The sequence below is a fragment of the Botryllus schlosseri genome, chromosome 8 (genome assembly GCF_051294905.1).
Source record: "Botryllus schlosseri isolate E-star chromosome 8, Bs_hap1, whole genome shotgun sequence".
Classification (NCBI taxonomy): domain Eukaryota; kingdom Metazoa; phylum Chordata; class Ascidiacea; order Stolidobranchia; family Styelidae; genus Botryllus; species Botryllus schlosseri.
In genome coordinates this window covers 17,017,158-17,043,612 of record NC_137243.1, presented here as the reverse complement: position 1 = coordinate 17,043,612, position 26,455 = coordinate 17,017,158, and the positions used below count along the sequence as shown (strand labels likewise).

The following is a 26,455-nucleotide window of genomic DNA, read 5'->3' as shown; positions in this document are numbered from 1 at the left end:
AGCATTTGGGATGCTATATATTAATATAATCGGTATGATCGGCGGTTCCATTGTCTATCCGCTCAAAACAAAAAATGTACTATGCGATATACAAGACAATGAGCTGTAACACACAAATACGAGAATACTGAAGCGACCACCATCACCATCTGCACGCCACAAACATAGTGTGTCTTAGAAGTCTATACATAACGTAAGGGCGGCTTGACGCAGCCTTGAGTATACAGGAGTATCAAAATGTTCGTATTTGCCTGATGTGTAAGGGTCGCAGTAGTTGAAATACCATTGATTAGTAGACAAAAAGTAACTTTTTTAGTCAATGTTCATATTCAGTACTCACTGTACAGTATGGTAACGGTAGCTATCTCCATTGAAGATGCAAGGGCGAGTGATTGACTTACAGAATCTAATACAACTGTGCCTATTTATTCTTTACCCTAGCCTACTATATGGTCTTACTTTCTCATATAGAGATCGTGTGAGGCTACAACTGATATTCATTAATGCTGATGATCATAAAGCGAATTTGCCAAATACCGTTCTCCGTTTTATTAACAGCACATACATTTTCATACTAGTATAATTCTTCAGTTTAAAGTTAAACAATGTTGGAAAATTTACGGTCACTATCTTGTTCGGCCAAAAATTATCTGAAAGTCTCTAACACTGGAGACGACACGAAAAGAGTGACCTATTTAGTTTCGATAAAGGTATGTTCTTTATCTTCGTGTATACGTTTCTACCGAATAAAGAAGTCTCGCTAGGCGAAAAATAATCATTATAGTTTTTCTCATAAGACAGGTGACATGAAATTCGCTGGAACCGATGCCAACGTCTACTTTCGCATCACCGGAGTAGGCGGTGGTGAGACGTCACGCATTAAATTGGACAACACTTTTCGAGACGATTTTGAGCGAGGGGCTACTGATAAGTTTAAAGTGAAGCTCGAAGATATTGGAACTCCTACATTGATTCAATTGGGTACGATATATTTGCCTACAAACACGTATCAACGCTCATGTTTCGCAACGTTGCGTTCCGCAGAGGTGGATCATACGGGTCTGTTTGCGGATTGGTTCGCTTCTATGGTCACAGTGCAGAAATCTGGTGAAAGCAAGATTTATGAATTCCCTGTATTTTCTTGGATTGAAGGTTTGCATGTAGCTTGCCATGGGGAAGGTAAGTCGATGCAGATTGTATGCTGTTTAGTTTGTCATATATCACAAAAATATCAGAAGTCATGAAGGTCCATCATAGTCGACAGGGAAATAATGCGGTCATCTGGAACAGACACCACTCGCAAATTGTGTTACAGTTTATTCAATAAGACAGCATTGGCAAATTGCGATTCAATAGCGCCAATCACGACTCTTCCAGGTATATTCTGACACAGATGACGTGATTGAAATAAAAATAAAATTTGCGCATTGTCACGCAAAACTGTACCAGTAGAAATATCGCCATCAAGAGAGAGGAAAAAGAAAATATAATTAAATTATCTTACACCACAGTTTTGCGATGTCGAGAAGTTTGACAACAACTCCAATCATAGGGCAGTACCCAATTCGCAAGGCTGCCAATTACAAGTAATTCTCAGAGAGTCAAGTACAAGGCAAATTCATCTTATACGAGAGGTCGAGTGAGAATTTGAGTAAAACTCATAATAGTTTTCAGGCACGAAATATTATCTGTGGGCATAGGCGCCGACTTACGCGGTTACGAGGTGGCGCAGCCACCTTGTGACCATATTTACGAGGTGGCGGCCACCTCGTACAAAATGCCCAAACGTCCAAGTGATTTGTGACCAATAATTAATAATCAGGCGAATCGACGCGACCTCGTTAGAGACGTCGTCGAGTTCGATACGCGCGTGTGCCAGGCGCGAAGCCAGGGGGCTTTCGGGGACCGAAACCTTTTGAAACGCGAAACCACGTCATTTTGAAACGACCATTCTAACTCTAATATTCAGTTGCAATTCAATAATTGTATTATCATTGTTCCGCCGGGCCGATTTACGAGAAGAATGATGTCAATTAGTGAGAAGATTTTGTGATGATCTCCCGCTGAGATGGTCGCGAAATTAGGTCATTCATTCCCGTGCGCGTTGCGCGTTGCGCGTGGCAATCGTCGCTAGCCCGATTTATCGCGTCTCGAACAAGCCTGCATCTGCAATAGGCCCAGTTCACACTATACCATCGCTTGCCTGCGCAATCGCATCCGTATTGGCGGCTTCGGCCTGGCGTACACGATATCATCGCTGGCATATACATGAGCAATGAGCATCTGCGATAGGCCTGGTGCGAAAGATACCATTGCTGGCTTAAGGCCTCTGCACACTGACCTCGCGACGCAACATCGCGAGTTGCGCGTTGCGAGTTGCAAGTCGTAAGTCGCGAAGCAATGCACACTGGTCCCGGCAGTGCCCACAAGCGGCAACTACAACTCTTGCGCGTTCTGTCCGAAGTATCGAAATGGATACACATTGCACAGCTCCCGATAGATCGCATAATGACTATTTCGATGGGTATACATGAGTTTGTCAATGAATAAGATGACGCACACACTTTTCTATTAACGAACCAATATCATATTTCAATGCTGAAAACGCATAATCTGGGTGACCCAGTTGAACGCGCTATTTCCGGTTGCCGATCCAAATTTCTGGAGTTCTAGCTGTAGCCTACTATGCTACACACACCAAGCCTTTCTGTATTCCAATGCCTCAGTGACTGCATCAACTGTCAAGCACTCATACATTAATTTCTCGATATGATAGAGAACAACATTCAAATGCATTATAATTTTATTGTAAATGAATTAAGTCTTAACAATATTCAAACATAACTCTGGGATTCTTTCCTTTTCAATCTTCGCCCTCGGGTATCAAGCCTTGAAATCGATCCGTGGGTCTGGTTGATTCATTCTCCTTAATGATGCATAGTCCATTTCTGACTTCTATAATATTAGCCACTGCATTTCGTACCGAAGTGTGATAAAGAGGAGAATAGACGAAATCTAACATCAAGAATTACACTGCTGCTACCTAGTCAACAAAAAGGTTTTCAGACGTCGTGTACCGAGATGTACCGGTATCTGAAATATACATCAGTGAACCCATGGCATACCACGATTATATGTCTGCTTACCCAGTTTCAAACCAATGTACACTGAACAGGTTAAAATGAATCAGACAAGGTATATATCTACTAAATCCACCTGTAGACATACTGAGAGTTTCGCGGTATCGGTACTGCCGGTACTGGTTTGCCTTAGATAATTACCAAGTACCGGTACTGCTAAGTGCTTACAGTAGAATGCGTTCTTGCAATTAAGCTTCAAGTTCTAAAATGGCCTCAAATCAGTCTAAACCAGTGATTCCCAACCGCGGCCCTGAGGGCCGCATGCGGCCCGCGGATAGCCTTCTTGCGGCCCCCACAAAATATTAAGAAATCGAGTATTGACCAAAAATAAAATTTTACATTTATGAAATGCACGTATGGCTTGGAGTCTGAAGTTTTTAATTAGGATTGCAGGATAGTCGTAAATAGACTACTAACGTTACGTCGCCGCTGTTTCACTTCAATGTGCCCCAACTTTCCGGTTGAACGAGCAGTAGCTATAGATATAGGTATAGTCAGGACGATAACTGCGGCACGACACACCCTCCAATTGGGGGGGGGGGGCGAGCTCGAAGGGGGCTCAAAATTATTTTGTTAATAAGTATAAATTATAGAGTATTTTTTGAAAATTTGTGCATCGTTTTACTCTAGGCGTGATTTCATGCTGCCAAATATATTGACTTTTGGGTACTCATGCCCCCCAAAAAATATATTTATCGAAATGGTCGTATCGGCGTTTGTCATTACCGCGCCACGACGCACCAACTCACATTAAGTTTTACGCCATGTAACATGCGACTCCAAGAAGTGTGTCAGAACGATTGGCAGCGAGAAAACCTTGGCCAAAAAGGACGTCCCTTATGCTGACCGAAGCTTCGTTATATACAAAATACTGTCTTGGCAATCGGAGCCACACAAGACACATATCATGCCGCAGGGAAAAATTATATATCAGTGAAAAATACCAATTTGAAATAGTGTGCGCCTCTTAGTTTAGTAGCATACGTTTGGACTATTCTATATTTTTTTGATATAGCAGACAGCAGGTTACGAAATAACACCAAGTTACGGGGTCATACCAACGGGTTCTGCAGTGTCCAAGACATCTCACTTAGCTCTTCCGGTAAATATGATTATGTGAGCAGCGAGGACAAAAAATTTATAGCAATATGCAATTCCCAATAATATTGATCGATTTTATCATAAATTATCGAAAATTTCGCGCCTCGCTCTGGCTCACTTAACGGTACCGCTAATTTTGTGGTAAAAGCGAACAAGGTGATAGGGGTAGGTTTTTCACCCTATGGGAGCCCAAGACCAAAGTTTTTGGGGGAGGGGTGCTCACGAAGTGCCTTTTCGTTCCTGCCAACGGATATACGCCCGGAGATGTTTAATTATTATTGAGGGGTCCTACCTTTTCAAACACACCTCCCTCGGCTCTACCTGTAAAACTGATTACGTGAGCAGAGAGAGGAAAAAACTTTATAGCAATATACATGCGATTCCCGATCATTTTGACCGATTCAATCATGAATTAGAGAAAATTTTCGCGCTTCGCGCGTTTAGGCAATAAAAGCTGACTCATTAAACGTCCCCGAAAGCAGCATAATTGGTAGTCCTACAGCTCACGACAGAAGTGTCCGAATAATTTGAAAGCTACTGTCGTACTGATTCTAAAAATACGAATTGAAATCTCGCCAGGGCAATAAAACTGCTCCGAAATAGCCACCAAAGGTAGATTGTTCTAAACAATAGGAGCGCAGCAACACAAAGACCATAAGAATCGCCAATGGCTTCGAGCGATTGATCGGAACAATGCCAATTTTCATATTTTGATGACTATTTTGGGTCCGTTTCATTGCCCTGGTATTCGTGCGGCCCCGACCGTACTCTGAAATTCTAAATTTGACCCCGACACCGAAAAAGGTTGGGAACCACTGGTCTAAACTCAATAAGGAAACAATTATAGATGCCCAAACACGCAATACCTGGACAAACTATTGCGGTGACATAGAGCTATCGATCAGTAACTGCTGACCAGTCGCTCGCAACTCGCGACAAAGTTGAAAATTTTCAACTTTGTCGCGGAGTTGCGCAACCCTGTCGCAGACGGCATGTTGCGAGTTGCCGGCGACTCCGGTCTGCATGGTCCAGTCGCAGACAGGCGCGATTCTCTCGTTTTATCGGGTCGCGAGCTCAGTGTGCAGAGGCCTTTAGCTATCGCGTCTCGGGTCTAGCATGCTTTGGCTTCTATCTCTCGCTGGTTTGGAGACAATGCGCTCGAGTTTACGCTAGTTGGTGATTGCTTTATGTTACATTGATTAAAGAGCGACATCGCAAAACTGAATAACATTGAATCGCTGCAAAGAGACTTTAACGTGCGTAATTGATTCCCGCTAATACTTGAACGTAACGATCAGAAGAAGTGTATCATGGCTTGAGTTCTAAAAGACTACACAGGTCTGAACCACCTGAAATCAGTGCCGTCAAGTTCGGACGATTTTGATTTGCCAAAACTGTCATTGAGGCTGCGTAATACGCGCGTATTTAATTGTTCACCAGAGATCAGGGACTCTCTAATTGACAGCACTTCCGGACTCTTTGGCAAGCAAGCTTATCATACGCGTAAAATCGTCAACATGAACACCATCCTAGATCTCCTCTCCCGACCATCCGCCCAAATAGACGATCTGCTTTTCTAAAATCTAAATGATGTGCGCCCACATTCGTTTACAAAACCATTCTTGGGCTAGCTAGCTTCATGCGATAGTCTAATCGGAGCGCGAAATTGGAGGATATGTTGGTGTGAGCCTCCAAATTGGAATTCATTTCTGCGCATATTCGTTTCTCTTGAGAAGGCTTTGCCAGCCATATTAATCGGAAATGCAGCAATACAGCTTAAACACCGATATAATGAGAAAACAATTGACGCGACGAAAGCTACTCAATACTATGTCAAACTCAAAACCCATTCGTAGCGATACTGATTAGAATACACGCTTTCTCTTTTGCAACCATCCATATGTTTTGTTTTCTACTTGATACATTCGTACTCCGAAATTGTCGCACGAAGTCATTTTTCAGTGTTCCTTTCGTTACTAACGTGCAGTAGGCGATGCCATGCCATTGTCAAATATTGACGCATAACGAGATTCTGGGTGGCACAAATTCTGATTTTATTCGATTCGTTTGAACAGGGAACCTTCTATATTGCGATCAACTTTATTGCTGTATGTAGCCTACTCGTATCGAGAACAACAATATCGAATATTAAACTATTGGGCATTTGGTAGCCGGTGGATTTCGATTGATAAGATAGCGGCATGCGCACGGAAGTGGAATTAGTTCTTGCCCAGGGATAGCCAACCAGCGGCCGTAGAAGGAAATTTGTGCAGCCGTCAACACGTGTTGGCGGCCATCGACATGCAAATTGAATTTACGAATTGACCGATGTACTCCCAAAATGCTTCGCGAACGTAAATCGGAAATGTACCAATGCCGCCGAAATCGCTGTTTTAATCTGCAAACAATTGCCGCGATGCGAGCTAATCAACGCGAAACCAGAAATCGCAAGAGACAACTATATTGATTGGCTGCGCGATTTCGCGTTTGTAATCATCATTATTGTCTGCTTGAAACCTCATGTTCGAGAGTTGTCATGTGTTAATTGCGAACTTGCCAGGCCAGTGCGTAGCGTATTTAGTTACTCACACCACAGCGCATTGCGCGTGAATAACATTGATACAACTCGACATTCTCAGTGACGTAAATTCTGATTTCTGTTCGGTGCATTCCGTCGGACAGACTAGTAGCGCAGTTATATATTCGTACGATCGTACTCGTACCGTTTAAATATTCCATTCAATAACTCCACTGCATGGTTTGATAATAATGATCACAGGGCCGGTATTAAAACGCCACACGAATAGTTTAACGCTGCACGTAAACCAGCGGCATATAGTAAAGTGCGTTTTAGTGCGACGATGACGTCATCGATATGGAGCAATTATGACGTCACAAGACTTCGCCACCTCGTAAAAAAATAAAAGTCGGCGCCTATGTCTGTGGGTCATATGTTATGTTATGATCTCATCACTCTAGCGTTCCGCAATTGACGACGAAAAAGAGACATAATCGAAGGAACTATACACAGTGTTTTGATGTCGACAATTACGTGTATCTGCACCGGATTCTATATCTGTCTTGTGAATGAATAGTGGTATTTGCAGAACACATCATGTAATGTAAAAGCGTGCTATGGAAATATCAAGTTACGCACGAGCTTTCATTACATTCTATTGAGAATCAGAACACAAACATAACTATCACAGATTCGTGGGGCTAAGACTAACGGTTGGCCTTGATTTTCTTACGTATACTGTGAGATTTGTGCTTCTATATTTCAACTCCTACCAAACAAGAGGCGAGTTTTCCGTAGTATGCGAGAGTGAGAGAGAGAGAGAGTGAGAGCGACCATATTTTTCTGAACTTTAAATACAGTTAACATTTACAAAACGACTATACGTGGACAAGAACACAATCGGCGAGTCGAGCCGGTTCTCGGCTTTGTTGCTCACAAATATGGAAATATTCGATGCGTAAAATCAATTTAAATATATATTCTTTACACATATGGTATGGATATATTTATTCACGTAACCGTACTTCGTATATTCCTTCCCAGTATTGTTAAGATGAAAATGTGATTTTCTAGATAGACGTGTCCACCCATGCAGGGTCCATAACCGTATTTTGTCTCGCCGACTGGTCCATGTTATAACTCCGCCAAGACGGGGAAGTTGCAGATAATGTCCGATTCTCTTGCATTTAAACATATATTTAGAGCTGCATAAAAACACCAATGAAGTAATTTATATTTCCAACAAGTTAGTTGAATCGCTGAATCAATGACAACCCTGAGTTTCATCATCTGCAGTTAGATGGTCCAATATGGGGTTATGAAGGAGACTGTAGCCAGTTGGTTATCTTTCGTGTGGTCCCCACAATTCCGCTATCTGTTGTTCGCTGCCATTGCATGATGCCGCAATAGCAGTAAATACTCAGCTGTCATTTACGTTCTAATTCAACAAGTTGCTGGGGTTTGATGCTAAACACGATCAATTATGCGTTATCAGCGATATACCAACATCGATGATATTAGTGGCACTCACGCCCAAGACCAACGGGCAAAGGTACGCACAGGCATTCGCCTCGTTCTCGTAGTAATTATGGGGGGGGGAGGTAAAATTATGATGTCACTACAGATTAGTTTATGAGGCAGAGTTTACCATCATTTAAGGTGGTTCTTAGGAGCGAGATTACTTCATTGCAAATTAGTAAGCTTACGTTTTGTTGCTGTGGAGTAGTACCACGCAAAAATAGAGAGATTAAACCACCGTGAGAAAATATGAGAGAATAAATGACATAACCAAGAAACGCCATCAAAATATATGATTTGAATAAAATCACACACAATGTCTCGAGTCATATGGCTTGGTCGACCAAGTTATTCGCAATGCATTGAGTACAAGTCGACTCAATCTAACGTTGAGTGCATATAAAATGGCGTCTCGAGACATGTCTAGTCCTGTAACGTGATCGAGTCATGCGCAATTGGTCATTCGAAAAAAGTGACTCAATTCCTTTTAAACTTGAATAAAATGACTCGAAACATGCCGAGTCACGAGAAACTTGTTATTCAAATTGAGACCCTGCTAAATCGCCTACGACGCATAACGCAATATATTTAAAGAGGATCTGATTTACAGCTTGTCTGCCACAGGATGAGCATAATCCCGTGATAATCAGATTTCGGAAAACACAATTAGCGAAGAGGCGTCACATCTACAAATGGAGGAATAAAGAAAATGCAAATGCATCAGGGATGCCAGGTAGACCATTAGCTATACTCAATGTGGATTATTTCTAGTGTTTTTAAATATATGCGTAGCGCACTACTTTAAATGCAAGTTGTGTACAGGTTTCATCGCCGCATCTTCTCATGCTGATTTACCGCGCGATATTCAATTCACGGATGGCCTCTACAAGGATTTCGAAGAATCGAATGGCGTGGCTTTCATGCATATCTTACAGGACAAAGTTCACGGCTTAGCAGGAGGTATGAATTCTTGTGTATCATCACTGGCAGCTATGATATCAGTATACGGTTGGAATTAATATTTAGAGGTCGAAAGTTCCAGACAATGTATGTTTAGGGGAGGGGGTGCTTCTCGGCAAACTGAGGCCTATTGCACCATGCCTGTTTACTTATGTAACTATATGTCCCTAGTGGGTATGTGAATTCCGTACTCAATAAACTAGGTTAGAGGCATATTGTGGCCATTCATATTACGCGAAGATTGATGTAAACAAGTTTGGGTGTCGGCATCTTCACATCAGGCATTATTCTTAATGCAATGAGCAAATGCGATTGGGAAGCCCGACGTTAAACTCATTGCTGCGCTATGTATTTCTTGCTCAGAACTTGGCCACGGTCTGAAGTGGGGCGCTACGTCGATCAGGTGTTGCACTTGCACTTGCACACTGAACTCGCGTGGCATCTCGGCCGAAAACTATCTTATCGTATATCTCATGTATGAAATATGGACATGCCGATATTATGCATTTCATTGGTGTTCATGATGTGAGTGGTATCATATAGGGAACTTAACTCGATAATTCTATTTGTTGCAGACTCTAAGGAAAAGTGGGAATCATTGGAAGAAATGTCGCGTGTTCTTGGGAATTCACGAATACCAAAGGCGAAGAACTTCAAAGTCGAGTTAGTAAAGTGATCGATAATACTATAAGTATATTAGCATGGTGTTGTACCCTTCGATAGAACTCAATACGATCGGTTCTTAGGCTTTTATTAACATAAAAGTAAGCTAGTGTATCTGAATACAACATGGCAATAATACAGAGTTAACGTAGGTACAACTAACAGAAGCGACGCCACACCCAACTAGTACAAATGAAATGAATAGTCCCGACGTGAAGGTAATCAGGAGCAATCAGTATAAACACCCACTAGTGGTCAAAAGGGACTGATACACCACAATCTCCCCCACTAACAAAAGCGAATTATTTAGAGGATTGTCCATATCGTTCAGGCACGCGTTTGATTCTATTTGATCTTCTCAACGGAGGATCAGCGACAACTTCTTGCGAAATTTCTGAAGAATCTTCTCTGTTGCTAACGTCAACCGTAGGTTCAACCAGAGACGAATCGTTGGCCACTGCACGGTCCGGTTCGGCAGCCCCATCATCGACTGGGTAGGGCTCAGAAGTAGGCGGATAAGGTGCGAGGTCCTTGACTGAGACGGTCGATTCCACTCCAGATGGATGCCGGATCAAGGCATATTTGGAGTTAGCTTTGAGCAAATCGACTTCGATTCCGAGCGGATCACTTTTACTTCTCCTTGCGAAGTTCCTCAGCAACACGGAGCCTCCTTGGAGTATCCAATCTGGAACCGATTCCCCCATCATACTTCTCCTACTGAAATTGAAAAATCTGTCGTGCGGACACGAATTAGTAGTAGTACACAGAAGCGAACGGATAGAGTGAAGGGCATCAGGCAACACAGCTTCCCATGAACTTTCAGGCAATTTTCGTGAGGCTAGGAGCATTTTTACTGATCTCCAGAGCGTTTGATTCAAACGCTCACATTGAGAGTTTCCAGTGGGATGGTATGGAGTAGTTTTGCTCGTAGCGATGCCTTTACGGGTAAGAAACGTCGTTACTTCCTTCGATAAGAACGAGTTTGAACGATCGCTGTGAACATATTCGGGCAGACCGAACAAGGAAAACAAATCAGTGAGACAATTAACAACGGTAGATGATGTCATATCTCGGCATGGATACGCAAATGGAAATCTGCTGTATTCGTCAATAATTACGAGCAGATGCTTTCGAGGTCCTTCAACAGGGCCTTTGTAATCAATACTTATTCTCTCCCACGGTCTAGTCGATTTGATGAGACGGTGATGGACATTGGATTTATAGAATCGCGGTTTGATTTCTGAGCATATTCTGCAGTTAGCGCAGATCTTTCTGACTTCATCTACAGAGAAAGGCAAGTTTTTCGCTCTAATAAAATGGTTCAACCGACGTACTCCGGGATGAGCAAGAGCTTCGTGCACCTGATGGAGAGACAGGCCAGAATTTGGCAACGAGCAGCAGACACGAGAAAATGTATCAGGAACAACATTCTCAGTACCCGGGCGATGAATTATTTCATACTTGAAGGCGCTCAATTCGAGTTTCCACACCGACAACTTGGCATTTTTGATTTTACTAGCGTGAGTTTTGCTGAATATGAACGACAACGCTTTTTAATCGGTAACGAGGCGGAACTTATTGCGGTGAAGCAAGTATCCCCATTTTCGTATGGCCTCAATAATAGCGAGAGCCTCTTTTTCAACAATATTGTGTTTTGACTCGCATTTGGAAAGAGTATGCGACATAAACACTACAGGTCTGCCTCTTTGACTTAGTATTGCCGCGATAGCCACGTCCGAAGCATCACAGGCAACCTCGAAAGGTTCGTCGTCATATATACAACTTAGGCAAGCACCTATAAGGCTATTTTTCAACGATTTGATAGCCTGGAGTTCATCGGTTTTCAACGGAAATTCATTGTTTCGAGTCAATGGTTTCACTTTCTCCGAAAACGAAGGTATCCATTTCGAATAATAGGCAAACATACCCAAGCAGCGCTTCAAACTTTTTGCATTGTTAGGGATGGGCATATCCATCAAAGGTTTCAAATGGCAAGGATCAGGCTGAATTTTGTTATGGGAAATAAGGTACCCCAGGAGCGATAACTTTTCAACTGAGAACGCACATTTCTTTTCATTCAGAGTCAGCCCGTCAGCCTTGGCTGAAGTCATAAAACGTTCCAACCTCTTATCGTGTTTTTTTTCTATTTTTGCCATAAATAGTAACATTGTCCAGGTAAGCAATAGTACCTTGCAGGTTATGATTTTGGATAAAATTGTCTATGAATCGCTGGAAAGCTGCGACGCCGTTTGTTATCCCAAAAGGCAATCGACGAAACTGGTATAAATTACCGTCAGCTTCGAAAGCTGTTAAAGGACGGTCGGAAGGGCAAAGAGGCACCTGATGATACGCGCATTTCAGATCGATGGTGCTATATACCGTTCCTTTAGCGACTTCATTAACAATATGCTCGATTCTAGGGAGCGGATACGCATCCAGGGGCGTATATCTATTAATAGTTCGAGAATAGTCGATAACTAACCGCTTTTTATGGCGTTCATCTTTCGTCACCAGAACCTGAGCCCGCCACGGAGAGACGGACTTTTCTATCACATCTTCTTGCAGTAATCTTGACACCTCTTCTTTGATGAACTGGGCGTCGTCGGTGCAATAATTTCTTGATTTCACAGCGATGGGATCGACATTTCTATCAACGAAGTGGAATATCTTTGGCGTTTCTGTAATCTTAGCGGCAGCGACGGAACAGTGAGAATCACCGATGATCAAGTCGCTTCGAGGCCCGTTGAACTTGAAAATGACGTTCTTGTGAGTTTTCAGGAACTCCAATTCTAAGATCACATCCGCGCACAAGTTGTTTACGACTCCGAAACGTGTTTCACTGTATTTATGATCCTGTATTGTGAATGACGAAGTAACGTGCCCCAATACTTTAGAGGTGGAGTCCTTCGATGCCAGAGTAATAGTGGATTCCGGTCCGTGCAGAGGGAGTGCAAGCGAATTAGCAAACGATCGTCTCATAAAGCATTCGTAGGCCCCCGAGTCGACCAGCGCCTCTATAGTCAATCCTGCTATATTGATAATGATAGCCGAGTATCTGAGTGATTTCGGTACTCCAATCAACAGGGAAGCGAGGTCTGCCACTTCGGGGGAATTAAACGTTACCGCACCAGTTCCACCGGCGGCTAGAGAAGCCAAATGGGAGGCTTCATCAGAATCAAACGCTGGCGCAGCGATCTTCCTATTTTGAGTGCCACTTTTGCATACCTTACCGAAATGGCCTTTATATCCACATTTATAGCAATCGGCGTTTTTCGCGGGACAGACCTTGCGCAGAGGGTAATGTTGACTGCCGCAATATTGGCACTTGTACGCTTTCGTGACGAATGCAACTTCGCCGCTCCCCTCCGGCGTTATTTTGACTTGATCGCTATTAGTCGTCTGTTCGGATCCCACAGCACTCACGGCGGTAGGGACGGGCATCGATATGGGCTCGTAAGAAGACGAAAATCGCTGAGCTCGCTCGAGAGATTCGGCTATCTGAACCGCTTTGTCTAATGTCATATCATCGTGCTCCAATAATCTAAGACGAATATTAGGCGAACGTAAGCCAGCAATCAAGGCGTCACGAACTGCTTCCTTTTGATGCTCGTCGGAATTTACAGCAGCGAACATGCAATCTTTAGCGAGAGTTAGCAATTTTAGCGAAAAATCCGTGACGCTTTCTCCTTGATCCTGACGAGAGGTTGCCAAGAGGTGTCTGGAGTAGATCAAGTTATTCTTTTTCTTGTAGAGCAGTGGTTCTCAACCTTTTTGGCTTCGCGGACCCCTTTTCACCGTGACGGACCTTCGCGGACCCCCTAAAGTTTTAGTTCAAATTTGGCACAATTATGGTGCGACCGTCATCTGTCTTGTGCAAATATGAACTGTAGGCTTGTGATAAACAGCAACTAAATGACTTTTCTTGAAAATAACACCATACTATTTATGTAGAAATTGGGTAGACTTTTATTATTTTTTTAGCTAATTTTGCAGCGATATTTCTTGAAGTATGAACGAGTGCCGAGAATCCCTTTCCACAAATATGGATGGAGGCTAATGTAGTATTAACCAGTAACGCTTCAGACGACACTTTTGGTGTGCTCGCAACATTTATCGCACCATGATGAAGAAACATATTTTTAATGAACATATCACGTCCAGCTTACTCATTTTAATCCAGCATATCATCTTGAAGTTATTCTGGAACAGTGGTTATGTTAGTAATATTATTATTATTACAACACACGACGTTGGTGCTTATAGCCTATTTTAGGGCTTTGTGCTCCACGACAGGATGTATTTCACGCAGTTCGATGTATTTTTTCATGGTCAATTTCTCTTGCACTCTCAAAGTCTATTGATCTTCCAGGCTTTCATCAGTTCTTTTGCCGTAAAATTTCAGCTCGACCCACTGTCATTTCTGGGCTTTTTAAGTCACTGCAAGTGGTTATGTATATCACAGGATAAATGGATTTCGTGGCGAGGTTTCAATCTCTTTTTTGAAAAAAAAAAATAGGAAAACTACTTCAAGAGTTTTTATTTCATACTACTGTTCACTAATTTGATGACACCAACAACTTTAAATCAAAAATAATTCTCAAACATTTACGAAGTCAACCTGGTTGACATTACTACCTCCCTATTTCTATTTTTTTTTCCACAAAGCCCAACAAAACGTCTCTAAACAGCAATATGTTTGTATCAGTAGGTTATTGGCGATTTGGCAATAAAAATGAATGTTCATAGTAAGATATTTCATGTCAGAAGATTATTCTGATGATGCGAGTAATGAGGTTTTACCAGTTGTGGAGGAAAACTGCCTTATGCTTTCTCTAATCTAAAAACAAAGTAAAAATTAGGTTATCAATCATTTTGTAAATTTAGAGGTCTCGCGGACCCCCTGAAATTGCTTCGCGGACCCCCAGAGGTCCGCGGACCCCCGGTTGAGAACCACTGTTGTAGAGCTTGCATAGCGTCTCAAGAGCGGATTCATACGTAGCGAAGTGCTCTACAAGAGCGAACACATCCGGCGATATATATCCGTACAGAATAGCCAATTTATCAATAGTCACTTCAGCTGGAGGGTCAGAAGAGGATCGATTGGGAGCCGTTGAGTTTGAAGCGGAGGCCTGCGCGGCAACTAAGAATTTCCCCAACATCTTCTCCCAATGATTGAATATCTTCTGCGAGTCAGCCGAGCTTGGCATCACTTCCAAAACTGGCACACGTATGTACTTTTCTTGAGAGAACGTCATGTTGAGATGACCATTTATGTTAATAAAATTGTTGTACCCTTCGATAGAACTCAATACGATCGGTTCTTAGGCTTTTATTAACATAAAAGTAAGCTAGTGTATCTGAATACAACATGGCAATAATACAGAGTTAACGTAGGTACAACTAACAGAAGCGACGCCACACCCAACTAGTACAAATGAAATGAATAGTCCCGACGTGAAGGTAATCAGGAGCAATCAGTATAAACACCCACTAGTGGTCAAAAGGGACTGATACACCACACATGGTATAGAACAGGGGTCGCCAACTCAAAACGGGTCGCGGGCCACTTTTCACATTTCGTAGCGGCCGCGGACCGCATGAATTCAATATCGATATAAACCAGGCAACCGCGTTTTAAAACTCTACGTCAGTACAACGCCGTACTACCTAACATAGGCAATGGGCATAGTGACCACAAAAGAAGTAATATTATATTAAAGGAATACAAATACAACAAAAAATTATTATCATCAATTTCATTTTATTTTGAACTCTGAGCTGTGCACGATACATGAAAACGCTTTTCAGCGACTAAGGAATCGATATTAGGGCTAGCGAGATACGTTACTAGCTGAAAGACCACCTCCACGTAAAGCTCGATCTTGTGGGGAAGCCCTACGCCAGTGTTTCTCAAACTTTTTTTAGACACGCCCCTCTTTATGATATTGAAAAGTTTCGCTCTCCCCGTATCGTCATATCCCAAAATGCAACCAGAATGCTAGCAACCCCAAATGACAGTTTGATGGCATGGAAAGTTATGACTGTTGATGAGAGAATTCTACAATAACAATTCCGGAGCACACACAAAATATGAATTTCATGTAACTCGCGCCGAGCGCGGAAAAATTTTCAATTCATCGCAGCTCCGCGCCCCTTTCAGATGATTTCACGCTACTAGAGAACCACTGCACTATATGCCGTTCTCCAAGCGTCTCAGTCTTGGCAGTGTTTGGCCATTGCACGTTAAGGCAATATGCCCAGCCCATTCATATCAGCTGATTATTCTCCCCCGTTGGAATGCTCATGTTTCCATCGCCAAAGCCGTTTTAGCTAGTGACGAATAGTGATGTTGGGCACAGGAAAATAGCTTATTTTGAAACAACAACAACAACAACAATATGTTGAAACTGTTGTAAACTTCAGCATTTCAAAATGGTTTCCTTAGCTTTCTTTCAAAATCTCAACTCAAGTCGCGGGCCGCAAAATATGACCTCGTGGGCCGCATGCGGCCCGCGGGCCGCGTGTTGGTGACCCCCGGTCTAGAAGTATTATCTAGGCTCCTCCTCGCCACCTCATCCTCGCAAGTGGTGTCTTACAAAAATCCTAGAAGTGGGCCGTGCTATAAGTCGGCAGTTACGGAATTAAATGAAAAATGTCGAGCTGGTGTAAATGACCATAGTAGTCGACAAACACCGTGAATACCACTAAAACAAAAAACAAGTATTATTTTGGGTTTCCGCATAGGTGGCCTAAAGACGAAGAATTTGGCCGCCAAATGATGAATGGCTGCAGCCCGAATCTTCTCAGACAATGTAAAGACCTGCCTACGAATCTGAAAGTAACAGAAGATATGATCAAAGAGTGTCTCGATCCCGGCAGAACCCTACAGAAGGAAATTGCGGCTGGAAAGCTTTTCATCGCCGACTGCTCGATTGCACAAGGGATAAAACAGAAAAAGGAATGTGTGCCGATATGCTTGCTCTACCAGAATCAAAAGGGGGATTTGAAGCCGATTGCCGTTCAATTACAACAAGACGGCGTACAATCGCTGATTGTAACTCCCGCTGATGGGGAATATGATTGGATTTTGGCGAAAATGTATTTTCGCTGTGCCGAAAGTAATATTCAACAGGTAGGCAAAATTATACGATAAAAAATTCCTTTTAGGACTACATTCATTGCAGTATAATTTGATAACTTTACGGGTGCTCTTTATCAATAGTTAACTGCGCAATAGGAAGCATATATTAGGGTTACCATACGTCCTCTTTTAAGAGGATTTGTCCTCTTTTTTGAAAATTTAGGTCAGATTTAGAGCAAATTGCGAGTGATATGCTGTAAACTAGCACAGAAGTGATGCTCCGGCGGGTATTTCTGAGTGAAAAACGGTGATTCTTTTTTTTTTAGTCATCCACCTAGCAATGTGGAGAGGAAAACGGTATTTTGAGCTCCGAGCGGAAAGATCACCTTTTTTTTTAGTCAACCGATCACAAAGTGCGAAAAATTCACCGGTGTTTGAGAATTCTTCTCCGGTTTTGCAAGTCTCAAATTTCTGAAAAAGTGTCCTCTTTTTAGATTTCCAAAATATGGTAAGCCTAGCATATATACAATGAGATTCAAACAAAACCAAATTGGCAAATTGTGACGTAACAATGCAATAATAAGAAAATGAACTCTATAGGTAGGTAATCATAACAAAGAAACGAGACAAAATCAAATTATATAATGCACAGACAATTGGCGGTAGATATTATTGGGCAGACTCATTTTGACATAAATCAGGATTGGTCAATTACATCTTCGTTGACCCCAATATAGATCAATGAAATGCAGATTTACATTTGTATCTATCTTCTTATTGTGTCGTTAACTCTGGATAAGAGGTACACGAAAAGACTTTGAGTAAATGAATTATAGTGCAATGAATATCGTCCTGAAAGAAATATGCAAGCTTATTACCGCCAGTAACATATCAAAAACAACTTGTAATGAAATCTTTAAATCGAGAAACAAATTAAGTGATGTACCGAGTCATCAAATGCAGCTATAAATAGTCGGCGTAAACTAATTTGTTGCTGGTACTAGTTAGTGTACAGTAGACAACCAGATGTGCTTTCCGAACGATTTCATTAGTCACTTTCCTATCCGACTGTGGGAATGGATAGTTTACACATGCCTACCAATCGATTTTATGGATTTTTGGAAGAGGTAGTTATTCGATTGCAAGATAATTCAGCGTTCACTCTCTTCCGAACTCTATCGTTATTAAATTTTTTAATAACACGAATTGCATTTTTATGACTGAATATTCCCTTTGATACAAAGGAATCACGACCGGGGCTTGAATCCACGACTAAGATCTAAAAGTGAAAACTCCATCACCAAGCCATCTCCTCCGTACAAAACATCCATAGAAGAGCAACCAAAACCAAAACAACTACTACTACTCAATTTCGATCTTTCAGATTGTAGTGAGGATGCTACATACTCATTTCGTTCTTGAGCCTTTCGCCATCGCCATGATGAGATGCTTGTCCTCGAGACATCCGATTTTTAAGCTACTTTATCCCCATCTTCAATACGTGTGCGCTGCCACGACAATAGCCAGATCTTCTTTGCTCTCCAAAAAAGGAATTTTCGACAAACTCCTAACTTATGGCAAGTATATAATTCCAGTGCTATGAAGTACCGCATTCAACTTCAATGTTGCTTTAGAAACCGGCGGATGCAATCAGCTCTTGAAAAAGGCGTACACTACATTCAATATCAAGGATATCGATGTTGTTGCGAAATTTAAGACTAATGGAACCGAATTGCTTTCAAATTATCATTACCGGGACGATGCCACTGCATTATTCCAATGCATTGCAAAATACGTTAGTAGCATGATTGGACTATATTACACTTCGGATATGAGCGTCTGCAATGATATGGAGTTGCAACAGTTTATCCATGAAACTCACACGGAAGGTTTTGCTTGGCAAGATGGAAATTCTCACGGTGAGCAGATAAAATCCCAGGTGCATGCTTTACGTGCCAACTAACAGACTTCCCCTCTTTTTTCAGGCTGTCCGAAGTCGTTCACGCGTCCCCACGAGCTGGTAGACCTATTCACGCTAATTATTTTCACTTCTACGTGTCAACATTCTGCTGTCAATTCTGGTCAATTCGAGATTTTCATGCACCCGCTGACTGCACCTTTCTCATTATCGAAATCTCCCCCGACATCTAAAGGATCGGTAAGTAGACTCTATAGATACCTTTATAATCTGTGTCTTATTACCGCCATGTGTTTTGTGTCTATTGTACTACACGGCGATTGCACCAATAACCGAAGTAGCAGCATTTAACCCGTAGGAAATACGATCAATTATACCCCGGATCCCTCCGATTTGAGTTGGAAAAGCTGTTCGGAGTCAATTTATGCATGCGGGTAATACAAACCGGTTTGCTTTTGATATAAATGGATCCACGACGTATGCAATCATTTTCCAAGGGTACAGTATTAGAGCATTCTATGCACGCTCCTCTAATAAATAGATAACCGTAAGTTCTCGTGATCAATTTATTGCCATACGAGTAATACAGTGGTTCTCAACCTTTTTGGCTTCGCGGACCCCTTTTCACCGTGACGGACCTTCGCGGACCCCCTAAAGTTTTAGTTCAAATTTGGCACAATTATGGTGCGACCGTCATCTGTCTTGTGCAAATATGAACTGTAAGGCTTGTGATAAACAGCAACTAAATGACTTTTCTTGAAAATAACACCATACTATTTATGTAGAAATTGGGTAGACTTTTATTATTTTTTTAGCTAATTTTGCAGCGATATTTCTTGAAGTATGAACGAGTGCCGAGAATCCCTTTCCACAAATATGGATGGAGGCTAATGTAGTATTAACCAGTAACGCTTCAGACGACACTTTTGGTGTGCTCGCAACATTTATCGCACCATGATGAAGAAACATATTTTTAATGAACATATCACGTCCAGCTTACTCATTTTAATCTAGCATATCATCTTGAAGTTATTCTGGAACAGTGGTTATGTTAGTAATATTATTATTATTACAACACACGACGTTGGTGCTTATAGCCTATTTTAGGGCTTTGTGCTCCACGACAGGATGTATTTCACGCAGTTCGATGTATTTTTTCATGGTCAATTTCTCTTGCACTCTCAAAGTCTATTGATCTTCCAGGCTTTCATCAGTTCTTTTGCCGTAAAATTTCAGCTCGACCCACTGTCATTTCTGGGCTTTTTAAGTCACTGCAAGTGGTTATGTATATCACAGGATAAATGGATTTCGTGGCGAGGTTTCAATCTCTTTTTTGAAAAAAAAAATAGGAAAACTACTTCAGGAGTTTTTATTTCATACTACTGTTCACTAATTTGATGACACCAACAACTTTAAATCAAAAATAATTCTCAAACATTTACGAAGTCAACCTGGTTGACATTACTACCTCCCTATTTCTATTTTTTTTCCACAAAGCCCAACAAAACGTCTCTAAACAGCAATATGTTTGTATCAGTAGGTTATTGGCGATTTGGCAATAAAAATGAATGTTCATAGTAAGATATTTCATGTCAGAAGATTATTCTGATGATGCGAGTAATGAGGTTTTACCAGTTGTGGAGGAAAACTGCCTTATGCTTTCTCTAATCTAAAAACAAAGTAAAAATTAGGTTATCAATCATTTTGTAAATTTAGAGGTCTCGCGGACCCCCTGAAATTGCTTCGCGGACCCCCAGAGGTCCGCGGACCCCCGGTTGAGAACCACTGGAGTAATATTTGCTTCACCCGCTGATGATTGTTTTTTGCAGGCAAGCCTGCAGACCGTCATCAGTAGCCTTCCAGAAAAGCGAAAGTGTTTGGCGCAGATAGATCTCGTCCATGCTTTTTCGAAGAAATATGAGGATCAGGTTCGCTTTCATTGCTTCGATGTTGATAAAAGCATACATGTCGGGAAGCTTGTATGCATGTAATATTGCCAGCCGCAGCCCGACTAGCCTACATCTAGAAAGCCTAAACCGAAAAACTACTCAAACACGTTGCTGCTGCATGAAATCAATCGCTTGTCTTGTGGATCTCTACACATGATGGTTCTCAACCTTTTATTAGTTGCGTACAACTTGAAAACATTTTCCATCTTTGCGTACCATTGAGTATCAGAACGATACAATTTAGCCAAATTTATTTATTATTCTCCCATATTCCTATTAGTTCCATTCTCGTCCACAGGGGACTGTTTCCACGGTATGTTTTCTGAATAATCGCGCACTCACCCCATCTCAATATTCGTGTTGTTCACTATATATTCGTGAAGCCAACTCATTAAGCGATTCAGTCACAGAATCTCACTACCCGACAAGGTAGCCTACTTGTTAATAAGACTGGTATCAACGACATTGGCGCTAAGCGTTCTACACTCCAGCGTAGTGTGGAGAGCAAATGGGTTGCTTATGCTTAGGTGATTACCGTGTGGTTCCTTAGCATCTCAGACGTCCAAGCACCTTGATGATGCAGACGAAAATAAATGGCTTTACCGCCCGACCCGATGGTTAGGTGCGGTGATTACGGTTGAATTGGCTGAGTATATTCGGCAATTGGGACACAGTTAGAGCAAAGGGAGAAATAAAGCAATCTATGAGTAGATGACATGTGGCCACCATTTTCTTGCTAATTCATGAGCTGAACAAATTGAACATGCTCTTCAATGAATTATTATTAGTGTAAACCAACAATGATTTGGCGCAATGCACCAACTATTTTCCTGCGTATCCACTGGAAAGCTTCCGCGTATACTCGTGGTACGATTACCGTAGATCACAAGAACAGCATGCACAATGCACATTTACTAAAGAATATTTATCCATGTAATAGAGTAGATCTATTTTCCTCGTTTTGGGAAAAGTTTTATAGGCATTCCGTGGAAATTTACACTCAGTCCGTATTTATAACCGTTCTAGAATTCAGTAATTATCGGCAGGGATGAGATTTTATAGTTAGGTATAATGTGATGTCTCTGCAAGTCGTCAACAGTCCAATAAAACATTATAATTAACTCAAACATACGCACACACACAGAAATCCTAATAAGTTCGACCACGAATGAAAGTACGAGTTGATTGTTTGATTTCGACTAAATTAAGATTCTCACGATGCGAAATTTCAGATATGTAAGACGAAAATTGAAATTAGCAACAGAGGACGTTGTATATTTGGGTCTTTGGTGTTTTTTTGCAGCATATACGCCGACTCACGATAGACAGACACACGATCTGTGAATATGAATACCATGACTGTAATTCAAAAACTTTAATCGACTATAATCAGGCCTGTTTATTTTTGGATATTGGGTTTTATTTTTGGAGATTCTCCAAAAATAAAATTTGAAAACATCCAAAAATAAGATTTTTTTGGATGATGTTTTTTCAAGTTTTTCAGTGAAATAAACAAGTCAGAGCGGTGTAAACAACCAGGAAACTCATAAAAACAGCATGTGTGTGAGGGAGGGGTCACCGAAACGCTAAAACTACTTCCACTCATTCCACTCCACGTTTCTGCTGACCTTGCCTTCCCGCCCCCTCAGTCTTTGCACTCATGTAAGTTTCACAGTGCAGCACGTAGAGAAGACGGGCTGGCAGCCTGAGTGAGGCAAAGGGAACGGCGAAATCAAATACCACCGCCTCTGTCACAATCACTTCGTCTACACCAGTGGTTCTCAACCTTTTTGGCTTCGCGGACCCCTTTTCACCGTGACGGACCTTCGCGGACCCCCTAAAGTTTTAGTTCAAATTTGGCACAATTATGGTGCGACCGTCATCTGTCTTGTGCAAATATGAACTGTAGGCTTGTGATAAACAGCAACTAAATGACTTTTCTTGAAAATAACACCATACTATTTATGTAGAAATAGGGTAGACTTTTATTATTTTTTTAGCTAATTTTGCAGCGATATTTCTTGAAGTATGAACGAGTGCCGAGAATCCCTTTCCACAAATATGGATGGAGGCTAATGTAGTATTAACCAGTAACGCTTCAGACGACACTTTTGGTGTGCTCGCAACATTTATCGCACCATGATGAAGAAACATATTTTTAATGAACATATCACGTCCAGCTTACTCATTTTAATCTAGCATATCATCTTGAAGTTATTCTGGAACAGTGGTTATGTTAGTAATATTATTATTATTACAACACACGACGTTGGTGCTTATAGCCTATTTTAGGGCTTTGTGCTCCACGACAGGATGTATTTCACGCAGTTCGATGTATTTTTTCATGGTCAATTTCTCTTGCACTCTCAAAGTCTATTGATCTTCCAGGCTTTCATCAGTTCTTTTGCCGTAAAATTTCAGCTCGACCCACTGTCATTTCTGGGCTTTTTAAGTCACTGCAAGTGGTTATGTATATCACAGGATAAATGGATTTCGTGGCGAGGTTTCAATCTCTTTTTTGAAAAAAAAAAATAGGAAAACTACTTCAGGAGTTTTTATTTCATACTACTGTTCACTAATTTGATGACACCAACAACTTTAAATCAAAAATAATTCTCAAACATTTACGAAGTCAACCTGGTTGACATTACTACCTCCCTATTTCTATTTTTTTTCCACAAAGCCCAACAAAACGTCTCTAAACAGCAATATGTTTGTATCAGTAGGTTATTGGCGATTTGGCAATAAAAATGAATGTTCATAGTAAGATATTTCATGTCAGAAGATTATTCTGATGATGCGAGTAATGAGGTTTTACCAGTTGTGGAGGAAAACTGCCTTATGCTTTCTCTAATCTAAAAACAAAGTAAAAATTAGGTTATCAATCATTTTGTAAATTTAGAGGTCTCGCGGACCCCCTGAAATTGCTTCGCGGACCCCCAGAGGTCCGCGGACCCCCGGTTGAGAACCACTGGTCTACACAATGACGGGACCTATTTGCTGCCTCAGACGGCAACACAACTTGATCCAGGAGATGGAAAGTACGTGTCCCAAGTTTGTTGACGCCCGTTGGTTGTCAATGAAGAAGGTGGCCTCTTGGTTGACTGGACACCATACCAAACTCCTTGGTGTTATGGACGAGAAAAGTCCGGCACACATTCGCTGCAGTAGTGTGAACTGATCGTTGTCGATCGCATGGTCACAGAGTTGAGCACCACAGTCAGGAAGCTTCAGGGTCTTGGCGTTCTGATCGTGGCGCAGAAGGAGCTCCAGCGCCTGGTCGAACGCCTTGGAGCTCTGTGTCCAGGTGAGGACTGGGACAACGACGCCCGCCACAAGGAAGGTTATCTGGTCAGAGGGTGTTGGGCTGTCAAGTTCAATGAGGCACGCATCTTCGTGGAGGATCTGAGGTTTCAAGCGCATTACTGTATTACTACGAGCGCTTGTCAGGAGCAAAGGCTCAGAAGTTTGAGGAGGTTGGAGAGTTTGCCACTCATCCGTTTTTTAGCCCCTAGGCTCGACGTTACCCACAATTGCGACGGTCGAGGCCGATATCTCGAAAGGGATAAGCGTCTCGGCCGGGTGTCTCTCACCGATTTTTCTTTAGAGGGCATTCTCCAGGCCAACGACTTAATTTGTGACGAATGTATTGGAAAGTTAGATCAAGATCACTGATGATGTCGATGTGTTAGAAGACTTTAATACATGATAATAACGGATTTTCGGTGGAGTTTTCCAGTAGTAATAGGGCTAATAACACCTTCATTTCTTATTTTTGGACATTCTCCAAAAATAAAATTTGAAAACATCCAAAACTAAGCTATTTTTGTTATTTTTGGAGTAATCCAAAAATAAACAGGCCTGACTATAATCAGGCCGTGTTATTTTTGGCATATGCCAAAACTGCCAAAAATAGCTTATTTTTGGCATTTTTCAATTTTTATTTTTGGCAGTTTTGGCATCGACCTCTAAAGAGATATTTTGAGACTCGAATTCGTCATAAAAACGCTTTATTTTGGTCAGTATATCAATAGAGACCAAAAAATGTGCAATATCCTCTTATAATCAGTACCAACAAACAATAATAAGAAGAAAAAACCTAGCGATTACATAGGTTAATAATATCAAATGAAACCACAAAATGTGCAGTATCCATTCGGAACCGGTGCCAATAATTAGAAAGAATGAGAAGCCTAACGAACACGCTCAACACCTGATTGTTACAGCTTTTAAATAGACTTAAATTGTTTGCACTGTAACAGTGCTTTCAAAGTCGGGTCAGCAAAGTTTCTCCTGAATTAATTTTTCGCATAACGAATCTGGGAAATATCGGCTTCAACAATAGCCGTTGAGGGAAAGAATGTTGTCAGACCCCACAAAAGGTTTTTAGAGCTTCAAAATTTCGGAGGACAGAACCGCCTTCCAAGCATCATGATAAGAGATCACTGCGCTAGTGCTATCGATATCATCGCGGAAAGAATTTTCTTCCCGATACTTTTCCAGGAGTTCCCTGTGTTGTCTCTCAACACATTCTATTTTGTAGCGCGACCATCCCATCTCCATCAGTCTACCGATATATTTTAGGAGGACTGTTGTCACGTCAGATGGCTTTAATATTACCAACTCACATGGAAGAGTCCTGGGAAGGTTAGCTTGTTCAAGAACATTAACGCAACAAGACTGTCTGGCAAAACGAGACTGCAGTTCAGAAATAGCCGGACTGTTTGTTGTGTCACAATGTTCAACTCGATCACAATGCAAAAATCGTGGTTGAATTTGGGGTTTCCAGATCCTTGAGCAGAATACAGTAGAGCGGCAGCTTTCCATTGATACACGTTTTATGAAATTTAGCGCTCGGCAAGCCGGTCTCAAATGGCCGTAAAATTGCCTTTGGACAAATGGAAAATATGACGTAACCAAATGCAGTCAGCCGTTCAATCTCACTGTACCCACACCATTTAGGACACTATGCTTTCTCCCCTAATGGGTGGGCTGGACCCATAGAGTAAGAAACCTGCCCTTCACACACGCTCTTCTCGCTTGTAATGCGGTCCTGTTAACACAACACTATGAAAGAAATACACTATTGGCAGGCCGTGTTATTTTTGGCATATGCCAAAAATTAGTTATTTTTGGCATTTTCAAATTTTTATTTTTGGCAGTTTTGGCATCTGGCTCCTGAAATGCCAAAAATAACACGGCCTGACTATAATGCATGATATTAACCGTTCGATTCAATCATTTAAGGCCTATCTCGGAAGTTTCCCGGGGACAAATCTCCGACTATTCGTCGAACCGATGGTGCAGCAAGTGATGAACGATTTTCAGAAAAGTCTCAAAGAAATATCCGGAAAAATTAACGAAAGAAATAAGAAATTAACCAGTGGCTACGATTCCCTGCTCCCGCAAAACGTGCCAACCGGTGTCACCGTCTGATATGTCCAACCCATCCGGTACAGGCGTTGGTGTATAACATACATGTCGATATCCACTTAAAATTTTCGAACATCGTGTCATTTGTGTAGTGTAGAAAATGCATGGAAACTTCAGTAATATGTTACAAATGTCGTATTTTAGTGTGATGTGAATAAAATTAGCATATTGTCA

General features: G+C 41.6%; 1 protein-coding gene across 1 annotated transcript; it reads left to right on the top strand.

Annotated features, from left to right (window-relative positions):
• Positions 1 to 557: 557 nt before the first annotated feature.
• LOC145445120 (allene oxide synthase-lipoxygenase protein-like) lies at positions 558 to 26,455 on the top strand. Its single transcript, XM_080323259.1, has 12 exons — positions 558 to 710; positions 798 to 981; positions 1,045 to 1,179; positions 8,888 to 9,010; positions 9,100 to 9,237; positions 9,813 to 9,900; positions 16,645 to 17,032; positions 18,366 to 18,558; positions 18,616 to 18,900; positions 18,967 to 19,139; positions 20,729 to 20,827; positions 26,096 to 26,455. Exons 1-12 carry the CDS (start codon positions 606 to 608, stop codon positions 26,282 to 26,284), a joined length of 2,100 nt encoding a protein of 699 aa, XP_080179385.1. The 5' UTR covers positions 558 to 605; the 3' UTR covers positions 26,285 to 26,455.

Excerpts from the sequence above, each read along its gene's own strand:
- LOC145445120 (XM_080323259.1), top strand. The coding sequence starts at position 606 with ATGTTGGAAAATTTACGGTCACTATCTTGTTCGGCCAAAAATTATCTG. Across the intron at positions 711-797 it reads CCTATTTAGTTTCGATAAAG|ACAGGTGACATGAAATTCGC; the intron begins GTATGTTCTTTA and ends TTTTCTCATAAG. Across the intron at positions 17,033-18,365 it reads CCGAAAGTAATATTCAACAG|ATTGTAGTGAGGATGCTACA; the intron begins GTAGGCAAAATT and ends TCGATCTTTCAG.